The sequence below is a fragment of the Numenius arquata genome, chromosome 16 (assembly GCF_964106895.1).
Source record: "Numenius arquata chromosome 16, bNumArq3.hap1.1, whole genome shotgun sequence".
Taxonomy (NCBI): Eukaryota; Metazoa; Chordata; class Aves; order Charadriiformes; family Scolopacidae; genus Numenius; species Numenius arquata.
Window position 1 is genome coordinate 3,317,074 of NC_133591.1, and position 14,353 is coordinate 3,331,426.

Consider the following 14,353-nt stretch of genomic DNA (forward strand, 5'->3'; position numbering starts at 1 on the left):
TGCTGAGAAACGTGGGAGGGCAGGGAAGAGAGCGGGAAGGTTGTGTGTGCTCCCTGTGGCGGCGCGTATGCCTTAAGGGGAAAAAAAGCTTCAAGAAAATCCGTGGATAGTCTGCATTTTAACCCAGGAATCATCTGTTCAAGCTTTGTGTATTGGGAATTGCCCAGTTACATACCGGTTTATTCGTGATGTAAGAGCTTAAGCTTTACAAGTTTTGAAAGAAACGAACGCAGTTTTGTGGGAAAGTACTGGCTTTTGCGGTGTGAAACGCTCAGCTTCCACAGCGTTCTTCACTGGCTGAGTCGATTTACATTCTTTGGCTGGTTTATGTCACTGTCAGAAAAAAAGACAAACGTCTAAAACATTTGAGAACTTTGCAAAGAGGCAGAGAGGAGCCGAGGCCGATAGTGCCCAGCCCGTCTATGACTGCTTTTGGGTCAAATAACCGACGGTAACACGGAATTGGGTGTCACGCAGTGGAACTGCAAGTCTAACCCACAGCTCCTTGCCTGCAGGAAGAGATGTCGGGAGAAAGTGTGGTGAGCTCAGCGGTGCCAGCGGCTGCCACTCGCACTACCTCCTTCAAAGGGACGAGTCCCAGCTCCAAGTATGTCAAGCTGAACGTTGGCGGTGCCCTCTATTACACCACCATGCAGACCCTGACCAAGCAGGACACCATGCTCAAGGCCATGTTCAGTGGCCGAATGGAGGTCCTCACGGACAGCGAAGGTAAGGGGCTGCTCCCCGCGTCCCTCGCGCCGGCGTCCTTCCTCTTCGGTGGAAAAAAAAAAAAAAAAAAGTCAGAAAAATTGGAGAAAATTGGAGTTGGAATAAAAGTATTAGAGAGCAGAGAGGAACATCTGATCATAGGCCCAGATATTTCTGCATCTTATTAGTGGTAAAACTTGTAGCTTATACAAGTGAGAAAAGATGTGGAACAAAAGATACGTAGGACTTGAATAGTTGCCTAAACAACAGAAGGGACAGTAACGAGTCCCCGAGGCTGCTCTCAGGCCCAGATAGCACAGACTATCTGTTTCTTTTGAAATACTAATGCTAAAGCCTATGGAAAATGGTGGGGATAGTGACTAAGAAACTATGAGTCAGAACTTGCGTGTTTACTTTGAAGCTCAGAAGGCAGTTCCCTCACCTCGAATCCAAGTCTAAAATTTGCTCTGAAGATTGGGAGGGGGGGAGTTATGAGCTAAAAGCCAATTTTTTAATTGAAACTGTTTTCTTGTGAAAGTACTGATTGTTAGCTTCACTAACACAGAACCAGCTGTAAATTTTTGAGAAAATTTGCTGTGACATTACTAACAATAAAAGGAGAGAGCTAGCAAATGTTGTGTTAGAAGTCTCTGGGAAGAAGAAACGTGCAAGATGTCAAACTGCAGTTCTTCTAAAGGAGCAGCACTCAAATACTTCCCTTTCTTACCAGATGCATTGCTTTTATCTTCTACTGAGATTCTTGAAAACATTTCTGTTTAAATTAATATTCCATCTAAAATGTGTTTGTGATAACTGCAGCTGGTAGCGTGGTTTTATGAGTGTTCTCACGTTGTGGGAGTGCCACGAAGTTTAACTGGAAGCACAACTTTCTATTTAGGTGCTGACGTTTTGCCCATAACTATGTTTATAGACTTAGAGACCTCGTCTTTAACAATAGCTACTGCCCAAACCACAACAATTGCTGAGCCTAAAGGTTCAAAATACCTTTATTGTGACTAGTTAATTATTTGAAATTGTTGTTTGAACTTGCTGAAAGCATAGAAAATGTAGTACATGGTTAGATGAGTTGGACTTGGTTTTGAGTGCTTTAGAATACTCTGTATTTAGAGGTCATGTGGAACAAGCGAGGGATTGAGTAGGGCTCTTGTGATAAGCTTTTTTAAGATAGGAGGAAGTGGATTTGGAGAAAAAAATTGTAAAAAATACAACCTAATTATCTGAATATTCCTGTTTTAGCTAGAAGTCCTTCTATTCAAGCTGGGGGAAAAAAGCTGTGTTGTTCCGGGTGTTACACCCTGCCTTTTGTGAGTTCCAGCTACTGTAAATCAGTAACATTGGTGCTGTGGTTTGTGGGCTCCCGATCAAAGGGGTGCTGAGCTCCCTCTCATGGGTCTGTGCAGGTTGCATAAAAAAGCCAGCCTATGGGTCAAACAGGAAAAAAAACAACCCATCAAATGGGAATCAGCACCCTTTCTGGGAAGACTGGAAGGGTGTTCTGGTTGTGAACCAGTTCATTGGAGACCCTCTCCCCTTCTAAACTTCAGACAGCTCCAAAACCATCCTCCCGTCCCTCCCAAAAGCTGCTCTGTGTTTTATAAAATTTAATAAATCGATGCTTCTCAAGTCCATCGGTTTGGAAATGAATCGGAAATTCCACATTAATTTTGGAAGCCCCCCCTGGCGTGGTCTCGGCGCTTCCTCCGGGCGTCCTGGGCAGGTACCGCAGCGGGGCTGGTACGTCGCGTTCCCAGGGCTCAGAGTCCGTCTAAGACCAGGTTCTTTTTGCTGAAGAGCAGCAGCTGACAATATTATTGTTAATATGAAGGTAACCAGAGTTTAATCTGCTAAAATATCATGCTTGAGACATAAAATCACAAGTTTATTTTGCTGTGAATCCCACAGTGTCTGTGTGGGATTGTTCCATTTAGCCAGTTTGTGTTTTAATAGGAATTTGATACTTCCTGTATGTTGTAACCGAGACACTCCCTTTGCAGTAGCTCTTGCTTTATCTCCCCTCGCCTGGCCTGATGCTGGAAACTGGGACAATGGCATTAGAGCTGTTAAAGGAAACTCTTTTTATCTGAAATTCTTCAAAATGCTGCTAATTGGTCACACCCAAAATCTGGCACAAAACAATGTGTTTCTTCGGAAAAGAAGCCAGACTTGGGGAGAAACTGGAAGGAGTCAAGTTTTTAAACAGTCCGTGGAATGTGTCACACACGGGGGTCCATCCTCTTTGTTTCGGTGCATTCTTCTGACCCCGGCACCATCTCCCCAGCTCCTTCCCAAAGCTTAACAATTGCACGGCGCTGCTGGTCGGGCAGGGGGAGAAAAGGCTGGAGTTCTCTGGCGGTGGGTGGCAGATGATTATTTTGGGCTTAGAAATTGTTCATGAACTGTAGCAAATCGGCATATTTTGAAAATTTGATTTTGATGGTAATGAGCAGATAGAAGGATGTGAGTTTTCCAGGTGCATCCATCTGTTTCCAATTTTCTTTTCTGCAGTGTGATTTATGGTTTGTTTTTTTTTTTTTTCCCTCGCTCCCCACCTCTTTTAACCAGTTGATTGAGATGCCCGTTTTTTGTTCAGCTGCTCGTAAGACTGTTGGGCATCAGGCAGTCTGCGGTGTCAGGCTACTATTTCATCTGTCAAGGCTTGGTCAGAAAACGTAGCTTGGCTTCGTTTGAGTGTTTGGATGCTGTCCCTGAGACTGCTTGTAAAACAAAAGATTAATTTCCTGAAAGTCTGATGTGTGTGCGTGCAGTTCATGGATTATGTATTGCTACCTCAGTAAATGGATCACGGGACACTGCAATTAAAAAATGGCTTTGAAAGGCTATAGCTGAAACCCACTTCTTGGGCTCTGCACAGCCGTGACTGAGTGGCAGCAGGGTCGTTTTCCTGTGAGTCATCTCGCTTGGCTGTTTGGGTAAAACAGACGGTTTTTTGAAAGCTGTTTTAGCAGTCACTTGTATTTTGCAATGCTGCTCCAAATATTTTCTCAGCTCCCCCACCCCCCTCCACATGAAAATGAGCAATTCGGCTTGGGTTTCACCATCTGTAAACAGAAAGTTAAACAGATTTTTACAGCCTACAGAGGGAATCGCGGCGGAGAGGCTAACAAAGAAGTTTGGGGATCATAATTCTGCTCTCGGCCTGCCCTTTACCTCCCTCCACCTCGGTGTACTCCAGTAAACTCTGTCCTTTGTGGAATATGGGTGTCCTTGTTTACCACCATGTCTTGTGCTCCCTCTTCTCTTTAAGACGGGAGCTCTTGCTGTACATACCTGCGCACTGACAAATGGGCTCTTTTCTGTTCTGGTTGCTTAGGTATATACTGTATTCATTAGCCTCGATCAGTCTTTTGTTCTTTGATTTCTCTGTCTCTAGTTCTCCTGCCTCCAGCTTTCTCGTTTGTTATTACAGTCGGTAAAATTACATTTGGGAGCACACATTGTGTTTTATGTAGACAACAGGGTAACGAGGGAGATGGAAAGCCTGCAGTAAACTGCTGGAGAGTGTCTGGGTTTTCCACAGAACAGCATGAAAGGGCTGTGTTCGCTTTCCAAATTGAACCAAATGTTCAGACTTTACTAGTAATTCCATTCATGCAGAACATACAGGGTCTGCTTTAACCTACTTTCCTTATTTGTCCAAAATATGACTCCTTCCCCACAAGCGTTTCCTCGCTGCATTCCTGAGCTGCAGCCTGTAAGAGTGGCCATCTGTTCATTTATGGAAACTCAAGCCTCCACGTTGCCTAATGTTTCTCAGGGTCCGGCCGGATTCAGGCAATGGACTGGGAACAAGAGGTGAAGGAGGGAATCCTGTGATTGCCAGCTGACGGGCGAGCGTTTCGGTTGTAGCTCTGTTTTCTTTTCTTCACACCGTTGTCGGTCCATGGTGGACTGACACCATGGAGCTCCAGGGCAGGGGCCGTACTTCACATTCTGCTTACACGTGCTGTCACGTCTTGTCTTTCAGCAGTTTAAGACTTTGTTCTACCAAATCAATGCACTTTGGGAATGTAGAAGGTGAAACAGTGTTTCATAGAATAGAATCATAGAATGGTTTGGGTTGGAAGGGACCTTAAAGATCATTCAGTTCCAACCCCCTGCCCTGGGCAGGGACACCTCCCACCAGATCAGGTTGCTCCAAGCCCCGTCCAACCTGGCCTTGAACCCCTCCAGGGATGGGACAGCCACAGCTTCTCTGGGCAACCTGGGCCAGTGTCTCACCACCCTCACAGCAAAGAATTTCTTCCTGAGATCTAATCTAAATCTCCCCTCTTTCAGTTTAAAACCATTACCCCTCGACCTGTCGTGGCTATGACACTGCCAAAGTCTGTGCTGCGTTTCTCATCCCGACCTTTTCGCACATTGACTGGAGATGGTGGATCGTGGTGGGTCCCCGTGTTGTGTTCAGGTGCAGCAATCTTTAGGCGGTCAAGTCTGTTTGGCTCTACTGAGCTGTCTGTAAGAAACAGCCACGCGTACGTGTAACAGGGCCCTAAGATAGAAGGCAAGAAAATAATATGTCAGGGCTTCGGGAGCAGAGGGAGAACAGAGCTGGGTCGTTTGAGAATGAGAACTATTCATTCCTCTTTTTCAGTTAATCGTTTGTCAATAACTGGGTAACTCAGAGAAACAAGTGAGCTTCCCGCCTCACTCCCACGTACTCTGCACTTGAAACGCAGAGGGAGACGATAAATTCCCTGTGCTTTCTCCTGCTCCGCTTGCCAGCTCGAGCAAGGAACTGGAGTTAGTCTCCCTTGGCGGGAACCTGCTTGGTACAGCAGTCCCAGACCAGCGTCAAGGCCTTTTGCCAGGTTTACCTCCCCTTTTCCTGTACTGTGCTCTCCTTCTGTCCCCAGGCTGGATCCTCATCGACCGCTGTGGAAAACATTTTGGGACAATACTGAACTACCTGCGGGATGGGGCGGTGCCACTCCCGGAGAGCCGCAGGGAGATAGAAGAGTTGTTGGCTGAAGCAAAGTACTACCTGGTCCAGGGGCTGGTGGATGAGTGCCAGGCAGCCTTGCAGGTAGGTCACAGGGCTGAGGAGGAGTCCAATCGCTCTGGCTGCAATGAGGGGTCAAAAAGAGGAGGCTGCTCTGGGTGGGAAGCAGCATCTGGGCAGAGCAAGATTTTCTGCTGGCCTCCACTTGGTGTCTTTGTGAGCCTGGGAGGGAATTGAAATACTTCATGTCGTTGATCTGCTGCAGTCTGGTGACATCCAGAAAAACGTACTGAGTTGTTCTCAACATTTAGCGCTCCCCAGTTACAGGGAGGGATAAACTGTTGCTCAGTTTCCCTTTGCCGGCTCCTGGGAGCCTGCAGGGAGCAGCAGCCCGGCTCCTCTGCAGTGTTCTCTGCTGCTGCCAGGGTGAAATGACCCGCTACAGAATCACAGAATGATGTGGGGTTGGAAGGGACCTCTGGAGATCATCTAGTCCAACCCCCTGCCAAAGCAGGTCCACCCAGAGCAGGTTGCACAGGAACGTGTCCAGCTGGGTTTTGAATGTCTCCAGAGAAGGAGACTCCACCACATCCCTGGGCAGCTTGTTCCAGGGCTCTGCCACCCTGAAAGTAAAGAAGTTCCTCCTCATGTTTAGATGGAACTTGCTATGTTCACGTTTGTGCCTGTTACCTCTTGTCCCTCATCAGCATGAGCTCTGAGACAAAAGTTAATACTTCCAGCATTGACCAGAATGGGGTAGGTCCTTTGGCCAGACCAGAGCAGCTCCTTGTAGCCACAGGCTGCTGGGAGTCCCGATTTGTTCTTTGTTTTCTTCTGAGGTGCTCGGGTGAGGTTTGAAGCCACCGTTACTGTCTGAGTGAAGCCACATTCCAGATCCTGCCATGTAAATAGGTACATGATGTCGAGTCCCTGTGTTTGCAGAGTGACAGAGAGCAGAAATGAGTCTCTCGGGTGGTCCCAGAGGGACACTGCCCTGTCACTGGAGTGCCAGCCTGGTTCAGAGCATGGACCACAAACAGCCACTCAGTAGGACAGATTCCACTCGGAACTTGTATCTCTTCAGCTCAGAATACGCAGGACCTTCCCAGTTAATATGAGTGTGCCCTAGGGCCCGTTTACATTCAGCTGCTGTTTGACTCTTGTTTCAGCAGAACAAAGATGCGTATGAACCGTTCTGCAAGGTACCGGTCATCACATCTTCCAAAGAAGAGCAAAAACTTATAGCCACTTCTAACAAGGTAAGAGAGGCCGGGCTGTGCCGGGGGCTGGGAGGGGGCAGCCTTGATCAAGGGCACCTTGTGGGACCTTGACCAAGTATTCTTTTGAAAATTCTTTAGTTTGCAACAATAGGCGTACCCTAAAATCCACACACTTCAACTGTTGAGCTGCAAAGCACTGAAAATCTACAGCAGACTAAACATTTCTTCTGAATTAAAAGTCAAATGTTGCTCAGGCTGGGCCTGGCCGTTTATTTCTCCACATGAGGTATTAAAATAGAGGGTGTAGGTGGTATCGAGCTGATCGAGCAGATCCTCAGGGATATTAGATCTTCCATTTATTTGTCCACTCTGGTTATTAATGACAGACGCTTTCTTTAGCTGAAGTGAATCAATGACTCCTGTTTCTGGGAGGCTGCTCGCTGTGGCAGGTAGAGGGGAGGGTGCTGGTGGTAGTGATTAACCTCGGCAAAAAGGCAGAGAGCGGGTAAGAATAGATTGTGATCTAGTCACAGAAGGGGTCAGAAGGGGCTGCAGCCCCATTGCTAGCCCGTGTGTGACAGTTTTGCAGCAACAACAAAATCCCACTGGGCTTGGGCCTGACGGTGTCGTGTCATACTGGGGCTCCTCTCCTGTGGGGTCTTGGACTGAGCTGAGCTTCCAGCTCGTACTGCGCTTCCTGTAACTCATCTGTGGTTTGTTTCTTACAGCCAGCAGTGAAGTTGCTGTATAACAGAAGCAACAACAAATATTCCTATACCAGGTAAATGACTTCAGCTAGACTTCTTTGAAGTTTTTCGTAGACTAAAATCCATGATAAGCGTTTGCTTTTTCTTCACTCGGAACCATTGAGAAATTGGTGTTGGCAAGCACTCAATTTTTTCCCAATTAATTTCAGACTTGAGTCAGAAGGGAGCCTGCCGTCATCAGTGGAAGGCTCAGCGTGTGCTATTTCTGTGGCAGAGGAGTTCCTTTTACACTTGGGTGCAGCTGGCAGAGCCTCTTGGCCATTAGTTGAATACAGGAAGCCTTTCATAGAGTCATAGAATGGTTGGAGTTGGAAGGCACCTTAAAGATCATGGAGTTCCAACCCCCTGCCCTGGGCAGGGACACCTCCCACCAGACCAGGTTGCTCAAAGCCCCGTCCAGCCTGGCCTTGAACCCCTCCAGGGATGGGGCAGCCACAGCTTCTCCGGGCAACCTGTTCCAGGGTCTCACCGCCCTCACAGCAAAGAATTTCTTTCTAGTGTCTAATCTAAATCTCCCCTCTTTCAATTCAGAACCATTACCTCTCGTCCTATGGCTACGCTCCCTGGTAAAGAGTCCCTCCCCATCTCTCCTACAGGCCCCTTCAGGGACTGGAAAGCCATTATAAGGTCTCCCTGGAGCCTTCTCTTCTCGAGGCTGAACAACCTCAACTCTCTCAGTCTGTCTTCACAGCAGAGGGGCTCCAGCCCTCTGATCATTTTCGTGGCCCTCCGCTGGACCCGTTCCAACAGGTCCATGGTGCAATGTTCTCAATAAGCAGTAAAATCAAGTCTTGGACCTTGTCCCCCTTTCTTTATGTGTGTATGTGTTTTGTGACATAATGCTGTTTCCATCCAGCTGGTGCAGAGCTTGAGCTTAGGAATGGTTTCATTTGGGTGATAGAATTTGGTACACGCTGAAATGACCTTAGAGAGTATTATTCCCAGTACTGTTGATGTATTACTGCTTCTTCAGCAGCAGGTTTTCCTGCTTGTACTAGTCATACGAGTTACCCGCTGCAGCCCTGGGTACCAACTAAACACTACCTTGGTAGAGACACAGTAAGTCAAAAGAAACTGGTGTACGGGGCTGTAAACGCTCACTGCCTGAACCCCCTTCTGTTCCGTGTGTTCTCTTAATGACCCTGCTGTGACTGCTGCCTTCCTTCGCCTCTCGCAGCAACTCTGACGACAACATGCTGAAGAACATCGAGCTATTCGATAAGCTGTCCTTGAGGTTTAATGGGAGAGTCCTCTTTATAAAAGACGTGATTGGAGACGAGATCTGCTGCTGGTCTTTTTACGGGCAGGGGCGGAAGATTGCCGAAGTCTGCTGCACTTCCATCGTTTATGCTACTGAGAAAAAACAGACCAAGGTACGAGCAAACCCCTGAAAGCTTCCAGCAACGGGCCCGGCTGCTGTCAGACTGTCACCCTGACTTCTGTTCCTTCTTAAATACACCTTTCATTGTTTGGTATCGCTATAGAATAATCAATGCCATTCGAAGTGGGAGCAGCACGGGGGAGCTCATGCTGTGGGTTCGGTGGGGTGGGGACTTGGCTGTGACACTGCACACAGGGCAGTCGTGATAGTCCGTAATGCAAGTTTAGTCCAGTTCTTTACCTTTAGACAAACTTCCTCATACCTTTAGACAAGCTTCCTCACTGAACCAAGTTTGGGTTATATCCCCGTGTAAAGACAGGTCCTGCTGAGCAATGGCAATGCCTTCCCCGTCCGTGGGGACATCTCTTTCCCAGGAGAAATCTGAGTCTGCCCCATGGGCAGGCTGGTTCTGAAAAAAACCCACCCTGGTTGCTGGGTCTCAAAAGCTGAAAGCAAATAATAGAACAGAAACCATTGTGCAAGAAGGATTTCTGTGGCTAGAGAGCAGTTAAGAAATTTTAAACCAGAATTAGAAATAAGGTAACCTGGTGCCTGAAGTGGCTGGAGTAGGTGAGAGTGACCTTTTTTCTCTCGGGGGCGCAGGTGGAGTTCCCAGAAGCCCGCATTTACGAGGAGACACTGAACATTCTGCTGTATGAGTCCCAGGATGGGAGGGGACCTGACAACGCGCTCTTGGAAGCCACGGGAGGGGCCGCTGGCCGCTCCCATCACTTAGAGGAAGACGAGGAGCGAGAGCGCATCGAACGCGTGCGGAGAATTCACATCAAACGTCCGGATGACAGGGCCCACCTGCATCAGTGACCGACGGCCGCAGACTGCGCAGCTCTGTCCGGAAGGTGCTGCCCTTCGTCCGATGGATCATCTGCAGCAGAGGACCAGGCGGTTTAACTTCTGTCCAACAAAGTCTGTAAATTACTTTTTGTAACAAACTAGTTTATTCGGGGTATTTAAATGCGGTAGTTCTAGGACAAGAATAAATAAGGTTGCTGGGCATACGATAGATACTGTAAGGACTTACTGAGCAGCTGGAGAAATGCCCTGAATTTTTAGCACTCTTGTCTTTGCTATTTTGTGGCTAGAGAGGAAGAGGGCTGGCTTCCTTTGGCTTTAGTTATTATCCTGCACTTTAAAAACAAAACAAAAAAACTCACAAAACAAAAAAAGGTCAGTCAGCCACACACCTTCCCCCCGGGCACTCGGTGACCCTGTCTCCTAGACCTTCAGGCGTAAGAGAAATGCAGTGATTTAAACACACCAGAGCTACTGCAGAGCTCCCTTTCTCCCAGGTCTGTAGGTGACGAGGTTGGTAGCTCAGGAGTGCCTTGGTGACTCCCAGAAGGACAAGTGACACGTGGTAACGATTCCTGCAGCGCTGGGGGGCAGAGGGAGCAGTGGAGCTGCTTGGGCTTGGCTGGCTGTGGCTCCCTGCAGCTCTCAGGACCTGCGCCCTGAAGGGTTCGGTGAAACTCCTCCAGCGCTGAGCTGTAGGGACCCACCTCTGCTTTATCCGTGCGGATCAAGGGTGGAAGATGTTAAAATTCCTCCAAAAGGAGGATTGGGAGCAAATTGTATGCAATTGCTTTTCCTTCGGGTGGTGTTGGTACCAGTGAGTGCTTTTGAGCTTCCGCCTGAGCCCAGGTCTCAGCTGGAGAGTTGATTTCCATCAGCTCGCGGGTCAGGAAGCTCGGCTTTGTGGTCGTCGCCGGGTTCAAACACTCCGTGCCAGGCTGGTGTCGGTAGGAGGCCGGCAGCCGTAGTTCAGTTCTGTAACTGATACAGGAGCATCATCTTGCTTTGAGCGAGGGCAATGCGAGTACCACAAGGAAGAGGAGTAGACAACAGCCCAGAGGCACTTATTCCTTGTTTGACTTTACCCTGAGCATATTCCAAGTCTTTTCAGAAATGGCAGCTGTGTGTGAAAGGGCAAAGCTAAAATGTTGCGTAGAGAAGATCTCTCTAGTCTAGTTTTCTAAGAGTACTTTTCTATTATAAATGAATATTTTATCTACCTCCTCGTCTCTTGTTGCCTGTTGTGGAGTCAAGTAATAATTATAGTGGAAGATCGTGTATTATTCAGTAGGACTGAACGCTAAAGGGTAATGGGCAGAGCCACAGCTGTAATGGTTAATGTAACAAATCCTGAGAGGGAGGAAAACCCCATGGAGGAAGTCTTAAACTCACAACCAGGCTGGCACCTTGGCAGACACCAGAGAACTTTGGCCTGTTCTAGAAGTTTTTGACCCTTCATCTGGAATACGCAGCGCTGGCCTTGATGGCCAGACATCTCACACAGAGCAGCAGCGGCTCCGTGTTCCTCAGTGAGGTGGGTATTTGCCTCTGCCCAACTTCCTGCTGTGAGGATTCCTCCTCCTGCCTCAGGGCTGTTAATGGCATGATAAAGTATTAAAAACCAAAGGTGTTGTCAGCATCACCAGCTGCGTTACTCCAACGCTTCCGTTTCAAAGAGCGGTTACATCCCAAACCGTGAACAGCTTGTCTGTGGAACCTAAAGTAAAGCATTAAGGGTTTGCTCAGTGGTACAATTTCAGATCATCAGGTAAAGCTAAACCGATTCCAGCGTTAGGCTGAGGTCATCTTTCTAGTAACCAAAGACTTTCTGAGTTCCAGACAGCTGGTGTCCGTAACTTGTACCCGTCTCCTCTACTCTTTGTTCTTCAGCTACTGATTTATAAGTAAGAGCTCAACAGTAAACAGCTCTGTCAGTTATACTGTAGTTCGGCAGCTTCAGCTACACCCTAACCTGTTTTAACCTGTTTCAAGCTGTATTTACGTGTGTTTGCAGCACACCTGGGGTGTGTAGACGTCCATAGTGCAGATGGTTGTTGTGAAGGACCCAGTGCCTCTCCCTTCTTACCTTCCTTGTGTGATAAGCCGGGGAGCGGGGAAGGAAAGTCCTCTGGATTGCTGTGTTCCTTCGGCGCTGTGTACTTTGACACTTACTGGCGTGTTACTGGGCTGGTTTTGGGTTTCTGGGCGGCTGTAACAGACCGACTGCCCTTGAAGGGGTCTCGACTCTGGCGCTGTGTGAAGTCAATCAGTCTGACTCCCCTGTCTCGGTGGTCCCGCTGTGCTCCTGCTGGCCGTCAGTGGCCCATTCCTGTCGAATACACCAGTAGTCCTGCAGCAAACCCCGCTCGCTGCATTCATTCAATTCAGCGCGCTGGCTGTCTCCTGGGAGGCAGGAGGGACAGGCCATCTTCATCCTCACTGGGCTGGCGCTCCCTGGGGAGGCTCCAGCCACCCAGACAAAATCCAGTCACGTCCCGTGGTGCGAGAGCAGATTCAGCTCCAGGAGGTGACATGTGGTGACACCAGTGCTAAGCACCTGACAGATCACATCTATGTGATTAACTTCTCTGTAAATAGATTCTTAACTGGCTTCAGGATTTCCTCTTTTAGGTTTTGCAAACTAAGTTCTTAGAAAAAAAAACCCAAACCCAGGGGATGATTATTTTTAATCTTTGTACAGCGGTTTCTGTAGCTATTGGTTTAGTAAGTCACTCCCCCAGAGTTTGAGTAAGTTTCAGTTTTGTTACTGCATTTATGGGCAGACTCTGCCTTAACACACTCCTGACTTAACCCTCTGCGTGCTGTGCTTGTGAAGTTGTGTCGCTGTCACCTTGGCATGTCCTTTACCTACTGCCTGCTTGTCCTTGGAGAGGAGAGTCCTTGTCTGTGGAGAGAGACTTTGTTAATGCCATTGCACAAATGCTCTCAGCTCTCGAGCCTTTTTATTGTAAATGGTTTTGCCTCGGGGTGGGGATGGGGTGAGGATGGGGCCCAGGGCAGCCCTTGGGGGCACAAGCAGCTCTTGAGATTATCTGTGAACGGGGAGCACAGCCTTGTCTGCTCCCATGCTCCGCACCCCACAACAGCCACTAATCGCGACAGTACGGCAGAGCGGAGCTGACTTAAAATCTTGTGGACGTGATTTTGTCCATCAGCATAATGCAGAAGAGCTGGAGTAAAAGCTGCAGCTTGTAAGACAGTTAGAGCCACACAGCAGAGGCAAGAGCGACCACCAGCCCCCTGGCATAAATCTTCCAGAGAGGGGGTTTGCTCCCACACCTCTGTCACTGCCGCTGTAGGACCAAAGCAGCCGCTCCTGTGTTTCCACAAGGCAGGTTTTGGATCCCACCCCGAGCTCCACCTGGTGGAAGGCTCCCGGCTCCGGTCTTACCTTAGAGCAAAGGGGAGGTAGAACCTTTTGTCTTAACGGAGTTGGTCCATAGGGCAAGAGCAGCAAATTCATCTGTTCTGTACAATCATTCCCTCCCACTTTATACTTATGCACAAAAAAAAGCTTAAGCTGGATTTCAGTGTATGGTTGATGTTTGCAATATGTACTTGTTTGGTTTTTTTTAAATATAACACAATAAATTAGAAGATATTTCATATTTACATGTGAGTCACTTTATTACATGTTTGAAGCACGTTGTCCTCGTGGTCCACGGAGCTGGAAGGAACTTTCAGGAAGAAATACCAGACATCATCCTCTCCCCAGGTTGTTTTACCTCCCGGCACCACTGGTGGCAGAGGCTGTACCCGCCTGGCTCTGGGGACCCTGCAGACCCCAGGACTCAAAGGCAGCAAGGTCAGGGATCTCCAGGCTGGATTTCAGCCGAGCCAAGGCAAGCTGGGGCTGGGGCTGCACGAGTTTGCCTCAACGTGAGGCAGCAGAGTAAGGACTACGGGCAGGGATAGTGTCTCCCACCCCCTCCCCTTGTAGCTGCCCCGATACCCACCCCCCCGCAGGGAACAGTGATGCCTACCACACTCTGGAGTGAGCAGCATCTCAGCTCTGTGGATGGAAATGAAGGTTCTTCAGCAGCAGGAGATTGCTTTCTTCTGGATTGCACCAGGCCAGCACATCCCTCACGAAGAGGAGGCATTTTGGTCGTTCTCTGTGGTTTTGCTTCCACTGCACCGTGCAGGGAGAACGCGGACAGTCTGACTCTAAAAGCAAAGATCTCCAACCCCCATCAGAGTAGACAAAAAAAAGCAGCCCATTGCGATTTCCCCACGAGCAGCTTCATGTGCTGATGCACCAACAAAAACACCAGCACCAGCCCTGCTGCTGCGTTTCACCATCTCTCCTCCTGCTGAAGAACGTGCTGCTGCTGGTTTTAAAGGCTTTGCCAGTCTGCCTGAGAGAAAAGGTGTTTTCAGACCAGTTAAACTTCGTTGATCTGCACTCGATGCAGTTCTCTGGTGAGGTGGGACTCAAAGTACAGCCAGAGAAGTCTTTTAGCTT

At 48.5% G+C, this 14,353-nt stretch overlaps 1 protein-coding gene across 2 annotated transcripts; it reads left to right on the top strand.

The window, feature by feature from the left end:
* The first annotated feature begins 127 nt into the window (after positions 1-127).
* KCTD10 (potassium channel tetramerization domain containing 10) lies at positions 128-13,494 on the top strand. 2 transcript variants are annotated; one of them, XM_074159549.1, is made up of 7 exons: positions 128-190; positions 516-729; positions 5,604-5,773; positions 6,859-6,948; positions 7,638-7,690; positions 8,854-9,049; positions 9,661-13,494. In XM_074159549.1, exons 2-7 carry the CDS (start codon positions 522-524, stop codon positions 9,877-9,879), a joined length of 936 nt encoding a protein of 311 aa, XP_074015650.1. In that variant the 5' UTR covers positions 128-190; positions 516-521; the 3' UTR covers positions 9,880-13,494. The 2 variants fall into 2 exon arrangements, with proteins under 2 accessions (XP_074015650.1, XP_074015649.1); XM_074159548.1 differs by lacking the exon at positions 128-190 and having other exon boundaries at positions 522-729.
* Positions 13,495-14,353: the final 859 nt, after the last annotated feature.